Below are 18261 nucleotides of genomic sequence, written 5' to 3'. Positions count from 1 at the left end.
TGTCTACAGCAGATCAACCAAGATTTGAACATCCAGCTGCTGAAGGACGGCTACCGGTTAGATGAAATCCCCGACGACGAGGACCTGGACCTCATTCCCCCCAAGTCCGTGAACCCCACCTGCATGTGCTGCCAGGCCACGTCCTCCACCGCCTGCCACATCCAGTAGCGGGCGGGGCCGCTGCGGCCGCCGGGGTGGGGCCGCCAGGGGCGAGCTTGGACCCTGCAGGAGCCAACCCCTCCCCTGCTGGTCCACTTGCCCCCCGGGGGCCCGCGCCCCCTACAGCCGCCAACCTCGTAACAGTCATTGCTTCCTCCTATGGTAGGACGTGTACCTCTGTGTGTTCATGGAGCCGGAGAAACCAAAACCGGGTCTCTCTCCACCCAGGGGGGCTGAGGAGGGGAGGGCTGTTTGTTCAGTTACTTGGGGAACCTTGCCCAGCATCCTGCCCCCTCCCTGAAGCCTGTCTGGTGGAGGAAAGGGGTGACTGGACTTCGTGGAGGCTAACAGTAATGAGTAAGGGGCAGGATCACGAAGCCAGGGGTTTGGCTCCACCCCAGTGAAGCCAGGAACCCCCAGCACCAGCCAAGGAAAGGGGCTGGGAGGGAGAAAGGTCCAGGCCAACAGTGTCAGGGCCCAGCCCCACAGAGCCGCCTCCACATGCTCCCTTGCTGGCCCATGTACCATTTGCGTTTCTCCCCTCATCTCCAGATGGGAAGTCTGGCAAAGCTGCCCAGTGGGATATTGTCCCCTATCCATCAGATCACTGCCATCTTCCTCCTCTTTGCCCCATTCACCTCCTTCCTTGCTGTCTGGATTGTGTGGTGGGTGAGGTGGGCCTTAGAGACAGCCAGAGTTTAGGTGGTATGATTCGTCCTCAGCTGCCCCTAACTAACACATCTATCTCTCTGCATCCCTTCCCCTGCCCCCCACATTTCTGTTCTGTTCATCTGTCCTGGGCTGGAAGCAGGAGGTAAGGCTGGCCTCAAAAGCCCCATTGTGGTCTTACTCTAGCACAAGATCCTAGAGGCTGCTCCCCAGGAAGAATCTTCAAGAAAGCAAGCCTGGGAGAATACAGTGGCAGCAGGTGTATGGTGGGGATGGCTTGGCAGAATGTGTGTGCACCTGCAGCTGTCAGAGCGTGTGTCTGCATCTCTGGGCTGGGCCTGTCTCTCTAGATGACTGTGGTGACCATGGTGGGGAAATGACTGTGTGACCTGTTAACAGTGTGAGAGGCTGCTCAGCAGTTTAGTGGACCAACAGCCCTGGGCTGGGGGGTCAGAAGTCTGAGTTCTGGTCCTCGCTCAGGCACGCTTCCTCTTACCTCCAACAAGTCAGTTACGTTCTCGGGCCTTCTGTTTCCTCCATGGTATAGTGAGCAGCATCTGAAATTATTTTGAAGGTTATTTCAAACCTGAAGAAATTTCTTCTTAGGAATTTCCTTGGAGGTGGATAGGGAGGTCTCTGGGTGTCTTCAGGTATACCTGAGGTCTTCCTGAGCTGCATGTCTGTGTGGAGAAAAGAGGGGGAAGTTCCTGTGGGACCTGTGTATGTCTGAATACATGGGGATCTTTGGGGGAATGTGAGTGTGTGTGTCTGTGAATGTATATGTATATGTGGGTATCTATTGTGTGTGTAGCTGTACCTGTATGTGTAACTGTACCTACGTGTGTAGCTGCATACAGTGTATAGCTGTATCTATGGGGTGTGTGAGAGTCAGAATGTATGTACCTACTGCTGCTTCTGCCACTGTTACTCATTGGTGGAGGGGCGGAGGTGGTGGCCAGAAAAGCTGAGGATGAAAATCAAGAGGGAGGAGGGGACCAAGGCCCTCTTCTGGGCCTGGGCAATACACACCTGCCCCAGGTGAAGAAAAACGAAAGCTCAGATGGCCTACACCCGCTCAGGTCTCTGCTCCTTGAACCCCATATCCCAGGGCCATTCCTCAGGCTGACCCCATCCCGCACACGCTGGCCAGTCCACTCTAATACATACCACTCACATGCTGCAAGTGTGTGCAGGCCACACCCACAGCCCAGTCCCTGGCTGCCATCCTGGGAAGCTGGAAAGGGGAGAGGGCAGAGAGAAGAGAGAGCAAGGCTGCTGGCTTAGGAAGGGTATCACCTCTCCCTGCACCACACCCAGGGGCTGCCAGCTCCCCTCAACTTCTCCAACCCAACCCCACCTCCTCTTAGTTCAGGGACCCTGGTTAGATGATGAGGAAATGCCAAAGGGAGGCAAAGGACAGAGAAGTCAGCTGCAGGACTCACATGGCCCAGACTGGGCCCCATCTGAGCCCATTGCTCCCACCCTGATCAGCAGACCCACCCCCTGTCATCTGGGCACCAGAGCCATGCTTCCTACTACCACCACTCCGGGCTCCTTGACTCACCCTTCAAGAACACGGGTACCTCCTCTTTTCCAGGCAGGGCCCCCACCAGGGCTCATTTAGACTGCTGCCTTTGCTGCTGACATGCTGTGTGACTCTGGCCCACTGCTCAACCTCTCTGGCCCTGAGGAACAAGGGAAAGGCTCCCTCCCCACAAGATATACCTAATCCCCTGGCAGACAGGGGCTTCTCGCTGAGGCCATGTGGTGGAGAGAAGTAGGAAGCTGGTGGCTAGCACCCTCTGGGTGTAGGGAGAGTGCGCAGTTCCCACCTTCCTACCCAGGAGGTTGGAGGGGAGAACGGAGGCCTTGGTTTGCCCCTGCCGCCCTCCCCCTTGTAGATACTGCCTTAACACTCCCTGCCCTCAGCACTGGCTGCCACCCAGCCAGGTTTCTCCGTGCTCACTAATTTATTTCCAGGAAGGTGTGTGGAAGACATGAGCCGTGTATAATATTTTTTTTAACATTTCCATCGCAGTATTGACCATCATCCTTGGTTGTGTATCGTGTAACACAAATAATGATATTAAAAGCATCAAACAAAGCTAGCCTCAGCTCCCTACCTGGGGTTGGGGCCAGGGGCAGATGGGCCGGGAAGGGCAGAGAACTGACCCTCTGAGCTTGACCCCTCAGAATCTCCATTCCTCTTCACCACAGTGAGAAGCTTGGCCTAGAAGGTCTCTGGGGACCTTGTGAACTCTTGGAAATTGGGCCCTTTTGAGAGGCTGAAGGCAGGAAGAGACTGGGGTGGGGAGTCAATCTTCACCTCCCCTGGAGATGGGGCTGAGCCAGATGATATCATAATGGGCAGTGCCCATCGTAGAGAGGGAATCAGGGTGGGGTAGGAGCAAGAAGGCTGAGAGGGAGGGAAGCTGAAAGACCCTCCACAGGAGGGGGTCACAGCAGCTAGGGGTACCTGCCGGGCTGTCTGGAAAACAAGGGGTGGTCACTGATGTCTTGCAGGAGCCCTTGGTAGGTAGAGCCCACCACGGCGTCCCCCAGACCCCACTATGTTCCTCTTTTCCCGAAAGACCAAGACCCCCATCAGCACCTACAGTGACTCCTACAGGGCCCCTACCTCCATCAAGGAGGTCTACAAGGACCCACCTCTGTGGGCCTGGGAAGCCAACAAGTTTGTGACCCCGGTAAGTGGCAAGCTGGTGTGGGAGGTTTGGGGGAGTGCAGTCCAGAATGTATGGCTGTGGGTGTCTGGATGACTGATGGTGTGGCTGTCATTGTGTGTTTGTAATTATTTGTAGTTTTGTGTATATGTGATTCATTTGCTTAGGCATAGAACTTCTAATCATATATATAAGGTAGTACAAGATCCTGCCCTCATGGTACCTTACTACTCCACCAGGATAGGGGATGGAGAGATACAGATGATAAGAAATAAACAAGATTGTCCAAAATTCTGTAAAGGAAATAAACATGGCACTGGAAATGAAAAGTCAGAGAGAGCTACTTATATTGAGAGTGATGGAAGAGCTCTCTCTCTCTTTCAAGGTGACATTGAGTTGAGACTGGAAAAGTGAGCAACAACTAGCTCACCTTTGAGCTATGTGAGCAACCGAAAGAACAGGATTCCAGGCAGAGTGATCAAAAGTGCAAAGGCCCTGAGGCTGCCTGTGGGCTGTGTTACAGGCATGTTTTTATGCATGCATGTCACAGTCTCCTGTAGTGGAAGACAGGTGGCCAAGTGGGGGTGTGCAGCTTCACAAAATGGAGAGGAGATGTGTGAGTCTAACTGTGACTCTGCCCAAGGAAGATTACTGTGTGTACCATCCAACACAACTTTGCTGAGTACTTACGTGTGCCAGGTTCAGTACGGTTACAACCATGTAGGGCCAGGCCCTGCCTCTGGGGAGCTCTCAGCAAGAAATAAACAAAGTGCCCAATGTGAAACATGCAACAGCAGAGGCTTGTGCTGGTAGAAGAATCAGAAAGAAGAGCTCACTCCTGGGACCTGAAGAGCGGGTCTACGAAGAGATCCAGGAGGGACTTCCCTGGTGGGCTAGTCGTTAAGAACGAACCTGCCAGTGCAGGAGACACAGGTTAAATCCCTGGTCCAGGAAGATTCCACATGCTACGGAGAAATTAAGCCCGTGCTCCACAACTACTAAGCCTGCAACTAGAGAAAGCTTGTGCATAGCAACAAAGACAGCACAGTCAAAAAATAAATTAATTGATTTTAAAAAAGAGAGCCGGGAGGAGGACGCTTTGAGCGGAAGAGATATAAAAACAGGCAGCACCGGGGCGGGGACCCACCAGCTACTAAGGACTAGAGCAGAGAGAGAAACCAGCCCTACGGTAAGAGAGGAGCCTGCAGACCATAAAGAGCCACAGGTTGTGTTGTGAAATGCGGTCATAATGCTCCAGGTTTTTGATCCTGGGAGTGTCATGCTTGAATTGTAAGCAACTCTGGCCACAGTGGCAGGAGATTGAAGGGACTGGGACTGAGGGCAGGAAGCCCCATGAGATGAAGGATAAGAGGAGAGGATGTAGGTGGGAGATAAGGAGAGTCTAGCAGTGAAAAGGGGAATTGTTGAATAGGAGGACATTTTAAAAATTATTTTTGTAATTACAAAATAAATATACGCCCAATGCAGAAAATGGGGATAACTAAGAGAAGCACAAAGAAAAAGGCCTATAATTCTCGCTACCCAGAATAACCACTGGTAATTTATTACCCTGTGCCCTTTTAGGAAGCAAAAAAATTTGATGAAGGTGGTATCATGTTGTAGACCATGTTTTGAACCTTGCTTTTTCTGCGAAACCATCTATCAAGTACATTTTCCTGTGTCAAAAATATTCAATAATGTAATTTTAATAACTATGGTGTTTTACTTTATGAATGTACCAAAATATAGTTCAGGAATTTTATATTATTGGAAACTTAGATTGCTTATAAAAGTTTGCTAGTATAGTCATTCTTGTACATTCTTTGTGTACATCAACTGTTCTCTTAGGATAAATTCATAGATATGAAACTGTTGGGAGAAAGGCCACATCCAAAAAACTTTGGATATATTCTTCAAATTGCTGTGATGAGGTCATAATAATCTACATTCCCCCAGCAAGATATGAAAATGCCTGCCTGCTTTTCCAAACTCAATAGGAGAGAATTTTTAGGAAGTAGGTCAACACATCTTGGTCACCATCTGGATGTGAAGATGAGAGAGATTAGGATGATTCCTGGGTTTAGGGCTCTGGAAAACTGGAGGAATGGCAGTGCCACCAACTGAGATTTGGAATGCACAGTAGAGAGAGGTTTGGGGTTCTTCTGGGGGCAAAAATATTCAAGGACTTCCAGGTAAAGATGTCTGATAGGTATATACTTATCTGAAGCAAAGAAAAGAGGTCTGGGCTACAGACATAGATTTTGAAATCAACATATAGGTGGTAGCTGAAATCACAGGAGTAATTCAGATTGCCAAAAAAGAGTAAGAAAATGGCCAAAGACAGAACTTTGGAGAACATCAATATTCAGGGGGTAGGTAAAGGAAGAAGAGCCATGAAAGGAGACAGTGATAGGAAGAAAAATCCAAGAGAAACCAACAAAGGCAATATTATTAGACAAAGCTCAGTATTGAATGTTGTCAGCACAGAAAGGGATCTCTTTGCTGTAGTAACCCTTAGCCACCTGACTATACAGCTTCGTTGAGTGGAAAGGAATGAAAGTTAGATAGTAGTAGGATTAATAATGAAAGAAAAGGCTTCTGCTTCTGACAGTATGGTGGTCTAAAACCCTGAAGGACGCTCCTGCTTCCAAACAACTAGGTCTTGCATAAAAGTTAATTTTTATTTGGTTTTGGACTGTCAGTGGAGATGAGTGGTAAGTATACTAAGATGACAGGATTGCCCTGAGAACAAATGCCACTATCAGTGCTATAAGCAGGAGTTTAAGCCTTAAACTAGCTGCAAGATGGAGCAACCTAAACCTGTAATTCCCAAACTGAACCAGAAAATCCAATGATCCCTGGCTCCCTGCCCCCCCCACCCCACCCCCCACACACACATGTATATATATTCTGTGTTGGAAAATATCTTCAATGTAGGTCTCTAGGTACCCTTCAAAGTACAGTCATTCAAATCTGAGCTCATAATAAGAGATATAGGGAAACACACCACCATATGACAGAGGCAGTAGAAACAATAAACAACAGCCTTAAGCCTCTGAGGACATAAGATATTGGAATTAACAAAGAATACAAAATAATTATGATTCTTTAAAAATAAAGTGTGAAATCATCAAAAAGAGCAAGAAATAAGAGATTATGTTCTTAAAAGGACAGACAAATTTTTAAATGAATAGAAATTTTAGAAATAAAAGATACATATGTTAAAACCAAAAACTCAATGGATGAGTTAAAGAGCTAATTAGACACAGCTTAAGAGTGTCAGTGAGGGTCTTCCCTGGTGGTCCAGTGGTTAAGAATCTGCCTTCCAATGCAGGGGACTCAGGTTCGATCCCTGGTCCTGGAACTAAGATCTCACATGCCAGTGGAGCAGCTAAATCCGCACACAGCAGCTAGAGAGGAGCCCACGTGCCACAACAAAGACCAGGCACAGCCAAAATTTTAAAAAACAAAAAATTGAGTGTCAGTAAAGTGAAAGAATGAAATAAAATTTTCCAGAATGCAGTACAGAGAGACAGAGAGAAAATATGGAAGAAACATTAAGCAACATGAAAGAAGGGGAAGATCTCACACAACTACTCAGAGTCCTAGTATGAAAGAGCAGAAAGGAGAATAGGCATTATTCAGAAGAAAAGGCTCTGAATTTTCCACAACTAACGAGAAACGAATCCAAGGATTCTTAGGTAACTCATTCAAAACTGCACACCACCAGCTTAAGAGATGACCTTAAAAACATGCAGAGAGAAATTATTTTCAATGCATCTTCCTTTCAACACCAATAAACAAATAAGATAAAGACAGGCAAATAAAAATTAAAACATTTACTACCATAAGACCTACTATAAAAGAATTTCTAAAGGATATACTTTGAGGAAAGGGAACTAATCACAAAAGGAAAATGTGAGATACAAGAAGGAATGATGAGCTAAGAAATTGGTAAATGAGATCAATTTAAGCAAAACTGTCCACAGAAAATCATTATAATGATTTTAGCTAGTAAAATTTAAAGAAAGAACCAAAATATTGGAAAACAATACCGTGTAAATTGTATATTGGAAAACAATATCATGTAAGATACAAGGATAGGAAAGGAATTTTTATAAAAACTGTCATTATTCAATTATTCACAGATGATACAGTTGTACATATAGAATCTGAAAATTATTCAAATAAGAATTTAGAAAGTCAGATGAATATGAGATAAGTCAACCACATTTCTTTACATCAAAAACAAGTATTTAGGAAGCATAATCTTAAAGTATATATCATCTGAGCATCAAAGAGTAAAACTTAGTAGAAATAAATAACAGTCTATGTAAAACTGTATGGATAATATTATGAAACTTTGAATACTTTAATATTTAAATGAAGAGGCATAGCATTCTCTTGGAGAGGAAAAGTCACCAACATAGAGATTCAATGCAATTCTGATTAAAATCTGAATAAGATTCTTTGAAGAATTTGTCAACCTGTTTCTAAAATTTATAGAGAAGAGCCAAGGCCCAAGACTAGCTAAAACACACCTGAAGAAAACGAGGACTTGCTCTATCAGATAATATTTATTACCAATCTATAGAAATTCATAAAGCATAGTATTACTGAAGGGTTACATAAACTGATTAATGGAATAAAATAGACCAGAAATGGAGCCACACATAAATGGAAACAATATGCAACAGAGATGATTGAAAATAAAGCTATGGGAAAAGATGTATCAGGATGGGGTAGCTTTGCAAATATGTGGGAGGGACTTCCCTGGTGGCCCAGTGGTTAAGAATCTACCTTCCAATGCAGGGAATGCAGGTTCAATCCCTGGTTGAGGAGCTAAGATCCCACATGCTGCAGAGCAACTAGGCCTGCACACTGTAACTACCCAGCTGGTGCCATCTGGAGCCTACATGCTGCAACTAGAGAAGCGCCCACCCCACAACAAAAGATCCCCTGTGCCGCAACTAAAACCCAACACACCCAAGTAAATAAATACTTTAAAAAATTTGTGGGAGAAGGTAGATTACTCAATGAGACAACGCATTACCCATGTGGATTAAAAATAAAATTGATCCCTAATTCACCCCAAGCATAAGAAGCAGTGTCTGACAAATTAAGACTTAAATACAGCAAGTAAAACTGTTTGGCTTTTAGAAGAAATTATATATTATCTCCATTATTTTAGATTATGGGTAGATTTCCTAAGTCACAAAAGCACTACCTAAGAGATTAATAAATTCAATTATATTAAAATTAAGAACTTACGTTCATCAAAAGACACCAAAAAGAAAATGAAGATATAAGCCATAGGCTGAGAGATGATATTTGCAACCTGTAACTGACAAAAGAATATGTAGAATGTATAAAGGATTATAATTCTCTGGGTTAAGATTGAGCACATGTTTTGACTCCTTCCTAAAACTCCTCTAAAACTATAATAAGTGGACATTTAAGACATCAGTTCACAAAAATAGTGGAAAAGTGGGACAATGACAACAAAATTTCAGAAGCTGGAAAGTGTGATAGTTAAGTAACTGACAACAGTTCTGAGAAAGCTGAATCCAAAGCTAACAGTGGGAAACACAAGGCATAATTCAATTTAAAACTGCGGAATTTTCAAAAGGTTCAGAAATTAGTAATATTAGGCTTCCTGAAACTGAATATGGGACAGGACCAAGGCTGAAACAATGATTTGAACGCTGTTAAAAAGCTATTAAAGGGACTCGTCTGGTGGTCCAGTGGTTAAGACTCCATGCTGCCAATGCAGAGTGTACAGTTTTGATCCCTGGCTGGCGGAATTTGGGAACTAGGATCCTGCATAATGCTTGGCTTGAACAAAATAAAAAGAAACAATTAAAACCACTAACTCCCTCCTCTACTCCATGCCATAGGGCGACTACTTGCCCATCTCTGCAAAAGTCAGAAGGCTTATTTTCTGGCAAGGATCTCAGGACTGGGAATTCCAGGCCCAGCTAAGGTCAGGGTACCATACTGAAAACAGGTGAACCTCCATATGCTGAATGCTAAAACCCCCAGCAGCCCTATTTTCCACTAGGTTCTCAAAACACTGGCAGCCAGGTACAACTCTCAAGCCAAAGATTGAAAGAGTCTCTTCGGAGAGATCTGATCAACCCAAGAGAAAAGACTTATAGATACTGACAGAGTTTGCAACAAATAGTCTAGCCAGACCAGCCTACAGTGATGGCCACCCACAGCTCAAACCTTCAGTAAGTCTTTATAGTCTCCTATTCATGAACAGACAATCAAAGATTATAAATATCTGAGGAAAGCCTCAAAGGGAAGCACTGAAGATATCTGTGGGTTCTTTTAAATGACTACGTGCGTATGTGCGCACGCACACGTCTGTGGGTATGTGAGCATGTCTGAGTGTCTATGGGTCCGTGAGGATGTCTGACTGTGTTTGCATAGATGTACATCTGTACGTGTGTCTATGAGTGTATCTGGGTGCACAGATCTATGTGTCTGGATGTGCATGTGTTTGTGTGTGTGTGTAAAACTCAGGGGAGTGCTAAGTCTTGGGGCCCCTTCACCCATATGGAGTATGACTGTGCAGTATCTGCCCACAGAACAAAACCTCAGTTGGCATGCAGGATCCAAGGAGCCCTTCAGCTGAGGGATTTTCAGGGGCCTAGGAGCCCCTGCCTTCTTTCCCTAGGGGAGAAGGCAATGACACCCCACTCCAGTACTCTTGCCTGGAAAATCCCATGGACGGAAGAGCCTGGTAGGCTACAGTCCATGGGGTCGTGAAGAGTCGGACATGACTGAGCAACTTCACTTTCACTTTTCACTTTCATGGATTGGAGAAGGAAATGACAACCCACTCCAGTGTTCTTGCCTGGAGAATCCCAGGGACGGCAGAGCCTGGTGGGCTGCACAGAGTCAGACACGACTGAAGTGACTTAGCAGAAGCAGCAGCAGCAGGAGCACTAGGAACAGCAAGGTCTCACCCTGGCCAAGAGAAGCCTCTGCTTTTTAGATCACACGGGGGAAGTGTGGTAGCAACATCACCACCCCAGCACCTTGCTGCCCGCCATGATGAGGAAGTCCTTTCTAGTATTTGACTTTGCTGGGTGTCCCACCTCTGTAACCCAGCTGCCTTTCATCCTGGATGCCTGCAGAGACATGGGCCCACAACTAACCTGGCAATCTACCTTTAGCTGAGGAGAAGGGAGCCTCCAAAGGGAGACCTTGATCTGGAATTTGGGGTGATATGATAAGATGAGGTGAACCCCAAGAAACAGAGGGATCTAGAGTCTGAACCAAGATCAGGGGAAATGTCAGGCTAGGATGAAGAATAGCACAATGTGGATGTCAGGGTCAAGAATAATACTGGTGTCAAGATGAGAGCCACAGCAGAATTCACCTCAGGCTGGAGTCAGAGAATTCGATTTTTAAAGTAGGTGCCCCTCTGGCCCCATTCTTCATCTCCTTTAGGGTGCCAGATTCTTCGAGAGTCCTCCCTGTCCTAAACACCTGCCTAAGGCAGCCAGCTCCCAGGGCGGCCAACCTGTTCTGAGGCTCCAGGTTCTACCACAGGTCTACTGCTCTGTCAGGGGAGACCCAGACCCTGAGCCCAGGCAGCACACAGTCTGAAAGAAAGAAGACAAGAACACCCAGCTCTGCCTTTAGAAGTCCTAGTCAAGGAAAGGACAGGAATGAGAACATCAGGAAATCACTCTGACTGAGGACAAATGTCAGGTTCCGAGTCCTTAGATGGAAGAAAGGGTGACTCAAGCAAAGCTGGCCTGGATATCCCTCCAGCATAGGGAGAGGGGTGGAACGCCCACCTGGGCTGACCTCAAGAGCTAAATCTAGGTCCAGCAGGACACCAAGGCTGGGGTCTCCATGCACCTAGCCATCTCTTCCCCTCTCCCCTTGCCCAGGGCCTGACTCACACTGCACAGCGCCATGTGGATCCTGACACCCTGCAGAAGATGCTCAAGTGTGCTGTGCAGGACTACAGCTACAAGGGTTCCATACCAAGCCACCCCTACTTCCCTGAGAAATACTGGCTCTGTCCAGAGGAAGGTAGGGCCTCACCGCTCACCCATTCAGTGACCCCAACAAAGACCCTACACCTGAACCCAACTTGAATTCTGACCTCCACCCTGGTCCTATCCCCATCCACAACCTGGCTTTCTATTCTTATCTCCCCCATTCTAACTTGAGTCCCAACCATCTGGCCTGACCCTGACCCTGACCCCTGATCCTGGAGGAAGAGATCCAGGCTCTACCTTTTGGGAGTTCCCACTCTGTGCCAAAGAACTGGAAGAGGCCTTGGTCTTATCCCTAGAGCAAGGAAGGGAGCATTAACCTCCTCCAAACAAATTCCTCCATGTGTATTCTGGGTGCCATCTTTTCCCATCTTCTTGGTGGCCCTGTTCCATCAGTTTCCCCTTCTCTCCTGCATCCCCCTGCCCCACCACACCTCTCTCCCCTCAATCTGGAAGACTTTTCTAATTTTCCTCTGCCTAAAAATTATCTCTTGCTCCTCCCACTAACAGCCAAGATTCTTGAAAATAAGAGTCACTCCTTATGCCTTATGAGAAATCATCTTTCTCATTTCGTTAGGTGTTTATTATTTGTCTCCCTATACATTCCAAAAGAGCAGAAAGTCTTGTTTTATTTAGAACTGGGCCCCCTCCATCCAGAATAGCATCAGGCTTCCTAAGTATTTGTTGAATGAATTGATTAATGTTCAATTGAAATTGGGAATCTGCATCTCCGACACTTATATTTAATGTTATTAAAATTGATCTTGTATGGTTCCAGTTACCTCATCCATGGGACACTTCAGTCTTTTCCTTATGAGACCTACCCTGTGCATTTCACTCTGACTACTCTCTACTTTGTGAAACTCCTTCCCTCCATCTGTGAAAGGAAGATGTGAAACCCCATGAGCTTCTCTGATGCTCAATTTCCTGGGTCTCTTGTCTAATCATTCTGGAAACATAGGGTTTCTCGGGGTGCTGATCTGAGCCCTCTTCTCTCATTCCTCTCCTGAGACCATTTAATTTAACCCACAACTTTGATTACTGACAACTCCAAGTCTTTATTTCTAGCCTTGACCTCTCACCAGAATTCCACTCTCCTTTAGCTGATTATGATCAGATTTACCTAAATGGCCCCAAACACTTCAAACTCAGTGTGTCCAACCCTCCAACCCGGACCCCCCAGTCCCAACACACTGCCCCACATGCACACACACCTGCTCTTCCTCTGTGGCCCCTAGACCTGCTTTCCTAATCTCTCAGGTGTGTTCTTTCACTGTTAGTGGGGTGGATCACAGAGGAACTTACAGGACAGACTTAGGTGACTGGGTGGGTGCAGCTTTGGAGGGTTTTTACATGGGGATTTTCATTTATGATAAGTGCCAAAGTTTCTATGTAGAGATTGGATTGTAGGATTTCAAAATGAGGTAGGAAGACCAATAGACTAATAGCAATAATAATCACAATAATAATGATGATAGTCTTCTGTGTGCCAGGCATTGTTCTGTTTTACATATAATAACTTATTTAAATTTCACAATAACCCTATGGGGTAGATAGTATTATTAGTCCCATATTAAAGGTAAGGAAACAGAGACAAGATGAAATTAACTAGATCAAGGTCACACACAGTTAATATCTGGCAGAGCTGAAATTAGAACCACAGGAGTCTTTCTGCAGAGTCCATTCTATTAACCATGACATTATTGTCTCCTGGCTTAGGCACTGTGGAAATACAGGAGTAAGATCATGGGGGATTGGAGGAAGGAATAGACTCAAGTGATTTTAAGGAGGCAGAGTAAGCGGACTTTGAGCCTGCATGTGGAAGATGAAAGGGAAGATTTGGAAGGAGGCCCATTTCCAGGGTTTCCACGTTGGCTGATTCAGAGAGGTTGGTGCTAGGATGAAAAGTAACCAGCTCAAAGGACACAGACCCCACTCAGAAGCTTGCTTTAGGTGGGATTCAGGCTGCATCTCAGTATCTAAGACAAATGTGGGGCCAGGATGGGCTTTTCTGGCCTAAGGGAGATTAGTGGGAGTCCAGCTTTGTGGTAGGGATCAGAGGAGAGACATTTAGGGGCTCCCCAGATCCTGGGATAGGATAAGGAGTAATCCTAGGAAAAAAAAAAAAAAGAATAAGGAGTAATCCTGTCTTATATATCTCCACCCCTGTGATCAAACAGACAAATGCAACCCAAACTACCTGTGTGGCAACCCAAACTACCTGTGCAGTAACCGGTATAACACGTGGAGGATGGGACCTTACAACTGCTGGAACAAATGTACCACATACCTTCCCCGGCTGCCTAAGGTACCAACTGTGCCCAGCAAAGATGCCTGAGGTCTGGGATGGCACCCCCACCATCTGCCTCCCAAATCACAGGGTCTGACATTTCACCATTAGTTTCTCATCTCTTTCCCACCAAGGTTCCAAGGCCTTTTCCCACTTGTGAGATTAGCTAGGTTTATATTCTCTAGGAAACAAGGGAGCTCAGGAGTGAAGCTGTGCCAGGCCCCTGAATCCCAATCTCTAGGAACTGGGTGTCCAGGGTCCCAATCTCTGGGTAGGCTGTGTGGAGACAGGGGCTGGTGCAAACTCCTTGACATGCTACCTTCCTGAAGCTTGCCACCTGGCCCCTCTCTAGTGGTCTGGCCAAGGAGTCAGTGATAGGCTGAGTCTACTTGCTCCTCTCTCCCCTCCTTTGTGATGATAACAAGGACAAAAGGAGGCAGAACAAGGCCATCCAGAGACAGACCAGATAGATTCAGGACAGTCTTCCAAGAGGATAGGAAAGAGTCCGGACATGACCTCAGGCATCAAGAAAGAAGGAATATGAGAGGATTGCAGGCCAGAATAGGGGCTCTTAGCTGTAGGTTGATGGCTGACCTCACGTTAACTGAACCCTCCTGAATTAGAACTTCCTCAAGAATCAGAATTTTTCACAAGGTCCCCAAATGATTCTGATGGACAGGCAACAATGCAATATTTTAAAACTCCTTTTAGAGAGACACGGAGACACAGAGTCGGCTAGATAAGCAGGGGTCAAATCAAAGGCAAACGCTGAGACAGGGATGGCAGGGACCCAGGTCCAGACCGGGTCCACCTACAGCTCCACTTCCCCCACCTCCATACCCACCCCCCAGGGAGGCGGAGTGAACTGCGTTGCCCGGCGACAACCCCAAACACTCAGAGAGTTGGAGAGCAGAAGGCGCGGCCTGGGACTAGTCTGGGTGTTCTGGGAGAACCCACCAAGGGAGGAATTCTTCCGGGTCAGAACTTGAGATAGCGTTTGTGCCACTTACAGGAGGCCGGGATGGAGACAGTGGTTCGAGGAATGCCCTTGGTGTATCCTCCTAAGCCGGAGCGACTCAATGCCTACGGTAACAGAGGGAGGGAAAGCGGAGGGAGAAGGGTAGACCAGAAGGCCGGAGGGATGGAGACTCGAGATATGGAACAAATGTTGAGGACCCTAACGAGGTTGTAACCCTGTCTCGGCTTGTGTCTCCATCTCTTCCTGTCTCTGACCTCCTCTCTGGCCGTTCCTGTGACTCTGTGTCTGGGTCTCCCGGGCTCGGGGCTCGCGGGCGCAGAGCGCGAGGTAGTGGTGAACATGCTGAACTCGCTGTCACGAAACCAGCCACTGCCGCAGATCACGCCCCGCTGCGGGTGTGTGGACCCGCTGCCGGGCCGCCTGCCCTTTCAGGGATATGAGAGCGCTTGCTCGGGCCGCCACTATTGTCTGCGTGGGATGGACTACTGCGTCTCCGGGCCACCCTGCACTGAACGCCGCCTGCGGCCTTTATGCACAGAGCTACCTACTGTAAGGTTCGCAGGGCCGCGCTGTCGCCGGGCCCCGTCCCCAAACAAGCCCCGCCCCCTCCCCTGCGGGCTCAGCATCCCGCGCCACTTCTAGCTCTGCCCGGCCTCTGTGCCAGACCCCACTCCGCCTCCAGCCCGCGCGGTCCCCTTACTGGGCGCCTCCCTGTCCCCTCCTCGGGCCTCATGGCCTGAGCAGACTGCTGAGGCGAGAGACCTGCACAAACTGGGCTCAAGGTCCACCTGGCTCTTGTTTGTCTTCTGGAGGCTCCGCTGGAGAGCTTCTTGGAGGAACAAACCCCGGGCACCAATTTCATCCCGTTCCCTCGCTCGCCGGCCCTGCCCCCTACCTGGCCACTAGGCCCTGGAGACGCAGGTTCTAGCTTGCGGAGAGCCACGTGTCCTCAGAATAGTGTCCCCTATTCCTGGGCCTCGTGGTTGGTACATCGGCAGGGTTATCGTTGGGTTCTAAGAGGGCGAGGAAATGGTGACCGCGTGGGTAACAGAAGGGTCCTGGCCTCCTCGGAGCCCAGCACCACCTCCGGGGATAGACAGCCTCGCCTGTTATTGTGGAGGAAACTGAGGCTCGGGCACTCAGCAAAAGTTCAGATTGCCATCTATCTCCCTGCACCTGGCGTTAGATAAGGCGGGCTGAGCCTGGGAGAACTCCAACATCCGCGTCTGCCTAGAGAGCTGCGAAAGGGGGAGGGGGTCCTGAACTCTGTCCCTAACCCTGTGGGGACACCCCGTCCCTCCCCAGGCTGACAGAGCCTGATATATTGAGCGAAACTGGGTTTTATCACTCACAAGGGGGTGGAGGAGGGAGAAAGTGCTTAAGCCTTAGAAAGTCGCCTTGTCGATAAGCGAGGATCCAGGATCCTCAATGACTGGACCTCCAACCCTCCCCAGAGTACAGCGTTCTCCGTGGCCCAGCCTGGGCGGCAGAAACCAGGCCTTGTGCGGAGAGGGACTTCCAGGTGTCTTCCCGGAGGCAATACTTCGAGGAGATCTTGAAGGGCCAGGAGGCTGGAGGGGAGGATCTCCTAGCCGCAGGACAGACACCTGAAACGCGGCTCAGGGTCTTGGTCTGGGCTGGGGTGTGGAGAGAAATCAAAAGGCCTTCCTGCCCACCTTTTCTTCCTTCAGGAGTGTGTCTCCCTGCGAGCACCGATCCGGAATGCAATGTGCTGTTATAACTCCCCAGCCGTCGTACTACCCCTGTCCGAACCTTAGGTAAGTCTGGCGCACACACATGCAAATTCGCACCCACAAAAGAAGCTGTAACCTTGAGTGGCGGGGCACCCAGGGACTAGCTGGGGTGAGAACTGTTCGCTGTAATGCACCGACGGGACGATGACACAAGGGGGCGCTAGTGCCATGGGGAAGTCAAACTGGCAACTAAACGAGAGCCCCAGGAGAGGGCATGGAGATTGGCATTGAAGAGTTACAGGTTGGCAGTGGGGCTTCAGTGGGGCTTAGAGTCAAGAGATCAGGGTGTTAGGTTCAGGGCTTGAATTAAAGGGTTCAGTTCAGTCGCTCAGTTGTGTCTGACTCTTTGCGACCCCATGGCCAGGCTTCCCTGTCCATCACCAACTTCCAGAGTTTGCTCAAACTCATGTCCATCAATCCGGTGATGCCAGCCAACCATCTCATCCTCTGTCATCCCCTTCTCCTGCCTTCAATCTCGCCCAGCATCAGGGTCTTTTCCAATGAGTCAGTTCTTCCCATCAGATGGCCAAAGTATTGGAGTTTCAGCTTCAGCATCAGTTCTTCCAGTGAATATTCAGGACTGATTTCCTTTAGGATTGACTGGTTTGATCTCCTTGCAGTCAAGGGACTCTCAAGAGTCTTCTCCAACACCACAGTTCAAAAACATCAATTGATGTTTTTGAATTAAAGGGTAGGAAGTCAATGTTAGGGAGTGGGTATTGGGAATCAAAAATTTAACAGTCGTACCTGAGGTCAAGAGGTCAATGTTGGAGCCTAGGGTCTGTATTAGGGCAAAATGTTGGGATAAGATTAACATTGAGAATTGGAGTCAGATGTATGAGGGTCCAAAAGGGCTGACCCCTCTCTCCCCACAGATGGGACACAAGTCACTTCAAGAAGACCGGTGGCTCCCAGAGAAACAACTATGTTGTCCACCCTGAGTTTGTGTCCGAGACCTATCCTGACTACCACTGCTGGTAGAAGCCCGGGCTGGCCGGGCCAAGGGGGCTGAACAATAAGTAAATTCTTCACCCTAAAGGCTGCCTACAGTGTCCTCACCCAGCAGGGCTGGCATGAGGAGTCAGTCACTCAGGCCTCTGCCACATCTCGTCAGCGGAGATGCAGTTTCTCAAAGTCATCCTGCACTGAGCCCTCCCCACCCCATCATCTCAGTAGTTCCCATGGGTGGCACTGAGTGCCCTCCTGACACATAACAGTAGCTTATGAGGGGCATGTCCTCCTCCTTTCCATTCCAGAGCCCAAACTAATGGGCCCACCTAGCCACTCAGGAGGTCCCATTCACCTCCCATCCCAGGAGGGCACAACTGACATTTCCCCAATATCCTCCAACCTAGATGTCCCATCACCCCCATATCTCAGTGGACCAGAATCCTCTATCCTGCAGTCAGAGCCATGTCCCTTACACAATCTCTTAATCTCTGTCCCCAGAGTCTCCATCACAGCCACCCTAAAGTCTATACAGAACCCCTTACTGCCCTCCCCGACCCAAGTCCAAGGGGTGGGTTCCAGAACAATTTTGGAAGATTTCGCGACCAAGAAATCTTTCAAGTCACACAACAAGGCCCTGTTTCTCTGTCCCTCAAGAAGCAAGGTTTGGGGTGTTCTGGAGTCTCTAGGGTCTTTGGCATTTTTTCACCCCATTCCTCCTGGGTGCAGGTGTATGCTGGGGCACACCTACCTCCTCACA

The 18261-nt window shown here is 48.2% G+C and overlaps 2 protein-coding genes across 7 annotated transcripts in view; both read left to right on the top strand.

The window, feature by feature from the left end:
- Positions 1-2932, top strand: part of FAM219A (family with sequence similarity 219 member A) — a 61449-nt gene extending 58517 nt beyond the window's left edge. For 4 of the 6 annotated variants that reach the window (XM_055578865.1, XM_055578862.1, XM_055578863.1 and 1 more), the window contains exon 6: positions 10-2932. In XM_055578865.1, the coding sequence (XP_055434840.1) occupies positions 10-168 (159 nt within the window). In that variant the 3' untranslated portion in view covers positions 169-2932. The remainder of the gene's footprint in view (positions 1-9) is intronic. The other 2 variants (XM_055578864.1, XM_055578861.1) reach the window with 1 other exon arrangement.
- SPMIP6 (sperm microtubule inner protein 6) lies at positions 2926-17684 on the top strand. Its single transcript, XM_055578859.1, has 7 exons — positions 2926-3533; positions 11420-11564; positions 13711-13838; positions 14833-14908; positions 15119-15353; positions 16491-16577; positions 17429-17684. The coding sequence occupies exons 1-7, from the start codon at positions 3399-3401 to the stop codon at positions 17532-17534; spliced, it is 912 nt and encodes a 303-aa protein (XP_055434834.1). The 5' UTR covers positions 2926-3398; the 3' UTR covers positions 17535-17684.
- Positions 17685-18261: the final 577 nt, after the last annotated feature.

This window comes from Bubalus kerabau, chromosome 4 (genome assembly GCF_029407905.1).
Source record: "Bubalus kerabau isolate K-KA32 ecotype Philippines breed swamp buffalo chromosome 4, PCC_UOA_SB_1v2, whole genome shotgun sequence".
Classification (NCBI taxonomy): Eukaryota; Metazoa; Chordata; class Mammalia; order Artiodactyla; family Bovidae; genus Bubalus; species Bubalus kerabau.
This window is presented reverse-complemented; position numbering and strand designations above follow the sequence as displayed.